The sequence below is a fragment of the Leptodactylus fuscus genome (assembly GCF_031893055.1).
Source record: "Leptodactylus fuscus isolate aLepFus1 chromosome 7 unlocalized genomic scaffold, aLepFus1.hap2 SUPER_7_unloc_1, whole genome shotgun sequence".
In the NCBI taxonomy this organism is placed as follows: domain Eukaryota; kingdom Metazoa; phylum Chordata; class Amphibia; order Anura; family Leptodactylidae; genus Leptodactylus; species Leptodactylus fuscus.
In genome coordinates, this window is record NW_027439807.1 from 713,765 (window position 1) to 722,333 (window position 8,569).

The 8,569-nt window shown below is 51.8% G+C and overlaps 1 protein-coding gene across 1 annotated transcript in view; it reads right to left on the minus strand.

The window, feature by feature from the left end:
- INTS3 (integrator complex subunit 3) overlaps positions 1-5,306 on the minus strand; it is a 45,232-nt gene extending 39,926 nt beyond the window's left edge. The window contains exon 1 of the mRNA XM_075261209.1: positions 4,800-5,306. Within this exon, the coding sequence (XP_075117310.1) occupies positions 4,800-4,868 (69 nt within the window). The 5' untranslated portion in view covers positions 4,869-5,306. The remainder of the gene's footprint in view (positions 1-4,799) is intronic.
- Between the last annotated feature and the right edge of the window lie 3,263 nt (positions 5,307-8,569).

The window sequence follows — 8,569 nt, forward strand, 5'->3', positions numbered from 1 at the left end:
TCTACCTCTTCTAGACCCCCCCATCTCCCTTGTCCCGGGTCCAGACCCATCTCCTCTACCTCTTCTAGACCCGTCTCCTGTACCCTCCTCTAGACCCCTCCATCTCCCCTTGTAATGAATGCTGGGGTGCTAATATCCTGCCTTCCCCTTGTGTCTGCCCCCCACCAGACAGTGGGCACTAGGGGGCGCTGGATCGGCCATGCACACATCACCTGTCAGACGACTAATGCGGCGAGTGTTATTAATTATCATCACTGCCAATAATGAGGAAACTGGAGGAGACGGCAGCTAAGTGGCATCTCCTGACAACGGGCGGGCGGCTGCCAAGGATGAAGGGGTTATATAAATCTGGGTTAGTGCATCAAAGGCCCCTCATTATGTGCCGAGAGGAGAGAACGGTGCGAGCACGCTCTACGGTGACGGAACGCTGAGAAATCCAGAATTACACATTCCCTTTGAGCTGTATCCAAGGCGAGCAGGTCCTGCGGGCCCCGAGCGAGCTACAAAGAGACTCGCTGATGTGTGTGAGGGCCCCACAATTACGTGAGCGCGCGGCACACTGGCGGCTGTAACCCTCTCCCTGCCGGGTACAAAACAACACGTATACAAGTGATAAAGACAACAATACAGCTGAGCAATAATACCGTATACTCCTACAGCCCAGGAGAGACCAATAATACCGTATACTACTACAGCCCAGGAGGGACCGATAATACCGTATACTCCTACAGCCCAGGAGAGACCAATAATACCGTATACTACTACAGCCCAGGAGAGACCAATAATACCGTATACTCCTACAGCCCAGGAGAGACCAATAATACCGTATACTCCTACAGCCCAGGAGAGACCAATAATACCGTATACTACTACAGCCCAGGAGGGACCGATAATACCGTATACTACTACAGCTCAGGAGGGACCGATAATACCGTATACTACCACAGCCCAGGAGAGACCGATAATACCGTATACTACTACAGCTCAGGAGGGACCGATAATACCGTATACTCCTACAGCCCAGGACCGACCAATAATACCATATACTACTACAGCCCAGGAGAGACCGATAATACCGTATACTACCACAGCCCAGGAGAGACCGATAATACCGTATACTACCACAGCCCAGGAGAGACCGATAATACCGTATACTACTACAGCCCAGGAGAGACCGATAATACCGTATACTACCACAGCCCAGGAGAGACCAATAATACCGTATACTCCTACAGCCCAGGAGAGACCAATAATACCGTATACTACTACAGCCCAGGAGGGACCGATAATACCGTATACTACCACAGCCCAGGAGAGACCGATAATACCGTATACTACTACAGCTCAGGAGGGACCGATAATACCGTATACTACTACAGCCCAGGAGAGACCAATAATACCGTATACTACTACAGCCCAGGAGGGACCGATAATACCGTATACTACTACAGCCCAGGAGGGACCGATAATACCGTATACTCCTACAGCCCAGGAGAGACCAATAATACCGTATACTACTACAGCCCAGGAGAGACCAATAATACCGTATACTACTACAGCCCAGGAGAGACCAATAATACCGTATACTCCTACAGCCCAGGAGAGACCAATAATACCGTATACTACTACAGCCCAGGAGGGACCGATAATACCGTATACTACTACAGCTCAGGAGGGACCGATAATACCGTATACTACCACAGCCCAGGAGAGACCGATAATACCGTATACTACTACAGCTCAGGAGGGACCGATAATACCGTATACTCCTACAGCCCAGGACCGACCAATAATACCATATACTACTACAGCCCAGGAGAGACCGATAATACCGTATACTACCACAGCCCAGGAGAGACCGATAATACCGTATACTACCACAGCCCAGGAGAGACCGATAATACCGTATACTACTACAGCCCAGGAGAGACCGATAATACCGTATACTACCACAGCCCAGGAGAGACCAATAATACCGTATACTCCTACAGCCCAGGAGAGACCAATAATACCGTATACTACTACAGCCCAGGAGGGACCGATAATACCGTATACTACCACAGCCCAGGAGAGACCGATAATACCGTATACTACTACAGCCCAGGAGAGACCGATAATACCGTATACTACCACAGCCCAGGAGAGACCAATAATACCGTATACTCCTACAGCCCAGGAGAGACCAATAATACCGTATACTACTACAGCCCAGGAGGGACCGATAATACCGTATACTACCACAGCCCAGGAGAGACCGATAATACAGTATACTACTACAGCCCAGGAGAGACCGATAATACCGTATACTACCACAGCCCAGGACCGACCAATAATACCATATACTACTACAGCCCAGGAGAGACCGATAATACCGTATACCTCTACAGCCCAGGAGAGACCGATAATACCGTATACTACTACAGCCCAGGAGAGACCGATAATACCGTATACCTCTACAGCCCAGGAGAGACCGATAATACCGTATACTACTACAGCTCAGGAGGGACCGATAATACCGTATACTACTACAGCTCAGGAGGGACCGATAATACCGTATACTACTACAGCCCAGGAGAGACCAATAATACCGTATACTACCACAGCCCAGGAGAGACCGATAATACCGTATACTCCTACAGCCCAGGAGAGACCGATAATACCGTATACTACCACAGCCCAGGACCGACCAATAATACCATATACTACTACAGCCCAGGAGAGACCGATAATACCGTATACCTCTACAGCCCAGGAGAGACCGATAATACCGTATACTACCACAGCCCAGGAGAGACCGATAATACTGTATACTACTACAGCCCAGGAGAGACCGATAATACCGTATACTACTACAGCTCAGGAGGGACCGATAATACCGTATACTGCTACAGCCCAGGACCGACCAATAATACCGTATACTACTACAGCCCAGGACCGACCAATAATACCGTATACTACCACAGCCCAGGAGAGACCGATAATACCGTATACTACTACAGCCCAGGAGAGACCAATAATACCGTATACTACCACAGCCCAGGAGAGACCGATAATACCGTATACTACCACAGCCCAGGACCGACCAATAATACCATATACTACTACAGCCCAGGAGAGACCGATAATACCGTATACCTCTACAGCCCAGGAGAGACCGATAATACCGTATACTACTACAGCCCAGGAGCGACAGATAATACCGTATACTACTACAGCCCAGGAGCGACAGATAATACCGTATACTACTACAGCCCAGGAGAGACAGATAATACCGTATACTACTACAGCCCAGGAGGGACCGATAATACCGTATACTACCACAGCCCAGGAGAGACCGATAATACCGTATACTACCACAGCCCAGGAGAGACCGATAATACCGTATACTACTACAGCCCAGGAGAGACCGATAATACCGTATACTACTACAGCTCAGGAGGGACCGATAATACCGTATACTACCACAGCCCAGGACCGACCAATAATACCATATACTACTACAGCCCAGGAGAGACCGATAATACCGTATACCTCTACAGCCCAGGAGAGACCGATAATACCGTATACTACTACAACTCAGGAGGGACCGATAATACCGTATACTACTACAGCCCAGGACCGACCAATAATACCGTATACTACTACAGCCCAGGACCGACCAATAATACCGTATACTACCACAGCCCAGGAGAGACAGATAATACCGTATACCACTACAGCCCAGGACTGACTGATAATACCGTATACTACTACAGCCCAGGAGAGACAGATAATACCGTATACCACTACAGCCCAGGACTGACTGATAATACCGTATACTACTACAGCCCAGGAGCGACAGATAATACCGTATACTACCACAGCCCAGGAGAGACCAATAATACCGTATACTACTACAGCCCACACAGCTCCGCCCCCCCCTCTATCACACAGCTCCACCCCCAGTTACCCCTCTATCACACAGCTCCGCCCCCGGTCCCCCCTCTATCACACGGCTCCGCCCCCGGTCCCCCCTCTATCACACAGCTCCGCCCCCGGTCCCCCCTCTATCACACAGCTCCGCCCCCGGTCCCCCCTCTATCACACAGCTCCGCCCCCGGTCCCCCCTCTATCACACAGCTCCGCCCGCAGTCCCCCCTCTATCACACGGCTCCGCCCGCAGTCCCCCCTCTATCACACGGCTCCGCCCCCGGTCCCCCCTCTATCACACGGCTCCGCCCCCGATCCCCCCTCTATCACACAGCTCCGCCCCCGATCCCCCCTCTATCACACAGCTCCGCCCCCGGTCCCCCCTCTATCACACAGCTCCGCCCCCGGTCCCCCCTCTATCACACAGCTCCGCCCCCGGTCCCCCCTCTATCACACGGCTCCGCCCCCGATTACCCCTCTATCACACAGCTCCGCCCCCGGTCCCCCCTCTATCACACTGCTCCGCCCCCGGTTACCCCTCTATCACACAGCTCCGCCCCCGGTCCCCCCTCTATCACACGGCTCCGCCCCCGGTCCCCCCTCTATCACACGGCTCCGCCCCCGGTCCCCCCCTCTATCACACGGCTCCGCCCCTGGTCCCCCCTCTATCACACGGCTCCGCCCCCGGTCCCCCCTCTATCACACGGCTCCGCCCGCAGTCCCCCCTCTATCACACAGCTCCGCCCCCGGCCCCCCCTCTATCACACAGTTCCGCCCCCGGTCCCCCCTCTATCACACAGCTCCGCCCCCGGTCCCCCCCTCTATCACACGGCTCCGCCCCTGGTCCCCCCCTCTATCACAAGGCTCCGCCCCCAGTCCCCCCCAGTTACCTCCTCCAGCTCGTCTTTGGCGTCCAGGCTGGTAGACAGCAGCAGCTTGCTCTTGGGTTTCTGCTCCATTTGGGTGTGTCGGGTGTATCGGGGGCACCTGCCCCTCTTCTGTCCGCTATATATAGGGGGCGCTCACAGTTTTGGGGGGCAGCGAGTCCTACTCAGCAGATCACTAGACATTGAGAGGCTGAGATACAGCGATAAGAGGAGAACAATGGGGGGCCCCACTCACATCTGTACTGGGGCCCCTGCAGGATCCACTCTGCAGACACAATGGGGTACCCCAGACTCTAGGGGGTACCCCAGGATATAGGGGGGTCTGTGGGAAGGATGGGGCAGCCCTAGGACCAATAGACTGGACGGGTATCACAGCGTAACGTATGTGTGGGCTGTATAAGCCGGCACTAGGACCTCGCGGGGCGCTCCCGCTTCAGGCCGGTACCGGGAGATCTCACTCGTTCCTAGCACACACAGGAAGCCATCCCGGGCCCAACAACCAGCCGCCGGAAGCTCCCGCCCTCTCCGAGGTCCGCTGACCAATCACAACACGTACAGACACTTGATAGACAGCTGTTAGCTCCGCCTTATCTCGTGACGTCACTCGTCTCCCGCAATAGTCGTTGGTTTAAACAGGAAGTAGAACATTGCCACGTGACCAGCGAGGTACATCGCGGCGGCCATGTTTCTTGAGGGCAATTCGCCATTAGTTCTGTTCTGAGGTGATTTCGGTGAGTGTCCTGTACACAGAGCTGAAGGGTCGCTACAGTGTCATGTGTCCAGTACAGAGGCTGCCCATACACTGAAGCCACTGACAACCGCTCACTGTAAGTCATTGTAAAATGGAAGACTGTCTGCGGCTGGTTGCTATGGGTTATGGTCTTTGTAAGAAAGGTAAGGAATAGTTGTCATAGCAACGGAACCATAGGTCATGTGACACATCAACAAAATCTGACACCTCCAATGTCCTGTACCCCGAATATCAGCCTGTCATTACCCTGTACCCCGAATATCAGCCTGTCATTATCCTGTACCCCGAATATCAGCCTGTCATTACCCTGTACCCCGAATATCAGCCTGTCATTACCCTGTACCCCGAATATCAGCCTGTCATTACCCTGTACCCCGAATATCAGCCTGTCATTACCCTGTACCCCGAATATCAGCCTGTCATTATCCTGTACCCCGAATATCAGCCTGTCATTACCCTGTACCCCGAATATCAGCCTGTCATTACCCTGTACCCCGAGTATCAGCCTGTCATTACCCTGTACCCCGAATATCAGCCTGTCATTACCCTGTACCCCGAGTATCAGCCTGTCATTACCCTGTACCCCGAATATCAGCCTGTCATTATCCTGTACCCCGAATATCAGCCTGTCATTAGCCTGTACCCCAAATATCAGCCTGTCATTACCCTGTACCCCGAATATCAGCCTGTCATTACCCTGTACCCCGAATATCAGCCTGTCATTACCCTGTACCCCGAATATCAGCCTGTCATTACCCTGTACCCCGAATATCAGCCTGTCATTATCCTGTACCCCGAGTATCAGCCTGTCATTATCCTGTACCCCGAATATCAGCCTGTCATTACCCTGTACCCCGAATATCAGCCTGTCATTATCCTGTACCCCGAATATCAGCCTGTCATTACCCTGTACCCCGAGTATCAGCCTGTCATTACCCTGTACCCCGAGTATCAGCCTGTCATTACCCTGTACCCCAAGTATCAGCCTGTCATTACCCTGTACCCCGAATATCAGCCTGTCATTATCCTGTACCCCAAGTATCAGCCTGTCATTATCCTGTACCCCGAATATCAGCCTGTCATTATCCTGTACCCCAAGTATCAGCCTGTCACTATCCTGTACCCCGAATATCAGCCTGTCATTACCCTGTACCCCGAATATCAGCCTGTCATTATCCTGTACCCCGAATATCAGCCTGTCATTACCCTGTACCCCGAATATCAGCCTGTCATTATCCTGTACCCCGAATATCAGCCTGTCATTACCCTGTACCCCGAATATCAGCCTGTCATTATCCTGTACCCCAAGTATCAGCCTGTCATTATCCTGTACCCCGAATATCAGCCTGTCATTACCCTGTACCCCGAATATCAGCCTGTCATTACCCTGTACCCCGAATATCAGCCTGTCATTACCCTGTACCCCGAATATCAGCCTGTCATTATCCTGTACCCCGAATATCAGCCTGTCATTACCCTGTACCCCGAATATCAGCCTGTCATTATCCTGTACCCCGAATATCAGCCTGTCATTATCCTGTACCCCGAATATCAGCCTGTCATTATCCTGTACCCCGAATATCAGCCTGTCATTACCCTGTACCCCAAGTATCAGCCTGTCATTATCCTGTACCCCGAATATCAGCCTGTCATTACCCTGTACCCCGAGTATCAGCCTGTCATTACCCTGTACCCCGAGTATCAGCCTGTCATTATCCTGTACCCCGAATATCAGCCTGTCATTATCCTGTACCCCGAATATCAGCCTGTCATTATCCTGTACCCCGAGTATCAGCCTGTCACTATCCTGTACCCCGAATATCAGCCTGTCATTACCCTGTACCCCGAATATCAGCCTGTCATTACCCTGTACCCCAAGTATCAGCCTGTCATTACCCTGTACCCCAAGTATCAGCCTGTCATTATCCTGTACCCCGAGTATCAGCCTGTCATTATCCTGTACCCCGAGTATCAGCCTGTCATTATCCTGTACCCCAAGTATCAGCCTGTCATTATCCTGTACCCCAAGTATCAGCCTGTCATTATCCTGTACCCCAAGTATCAGCCTGTCATTATCCTGTACCCCAAGTATCAGCCTGTCATTACCCTGTACCCCAAGTATCAGCCTGTCATTATCCTGTACCCCGAGTATCAGCCTGTCATTATCCTGTACCCCGAGTATCAGCCTGTCATTATCCTGTACCCCAAGTATCAGCCTGTCATTACCCTGTACCCCAAGTATCAGCCTGTCATTATCCTGTACCCCAAGTATCAGCCTGTCATTATCCTGTACCCCGAATATCAGCCTGTCATTACCCTGTACCCCGAATATCAGCCTGTCATTACCCTGTACCCCGAATATCAGCCTGTCATTACCCTGTACCCCGAATATCAGCCTGTCATTATCCTGTACCCCGAATATCAGCCTGTCATTACCCTGTACCCCGAATATCAGCCTGTCATTACCCTGTACCCCGAATATCAGCCTGTCATTACCCTGTACCCCGAATATCAGCCTGTCATTACCCTGTACCCCGAATATCAGCCTGTCATTATCCTGTACCCCGAATATCAGCCTGTCATTAGCCTGTACCCCAAGTATCAGCCTGTCATTATCCTGTACCCCAAGTATCAGCCTGTCATTACCCTGTACCCCGAATATCAGCCTGTCATTATCCTGTACCCCAAGTATCAGCCTGTCATTATCCTGTACCCCAAGTATCAGCCTGTCATTATCCTGTACCCCGAGTATCAGCCTGTCATTATCCTCTACCCCAAGTATCAGCCTGTCATTATCCTGTACCCCAAGTATCAGCCTGTCATTACCCTGTACCCCGAATATCAGCCTGTCATTACCCTGTACCCCGAATATCAGCCTGTCATTACCCTGTACCCCGAATATCAGCCTGTCATTATCCTGTACCCCAAGTATCAGCCTGTCATTATCCTGTACCCCAAGTATCAGCCTGTCATTGTCCTGTACCCCAAGTATCAGCCTGTCATTATCCTGTACCCCGAATAT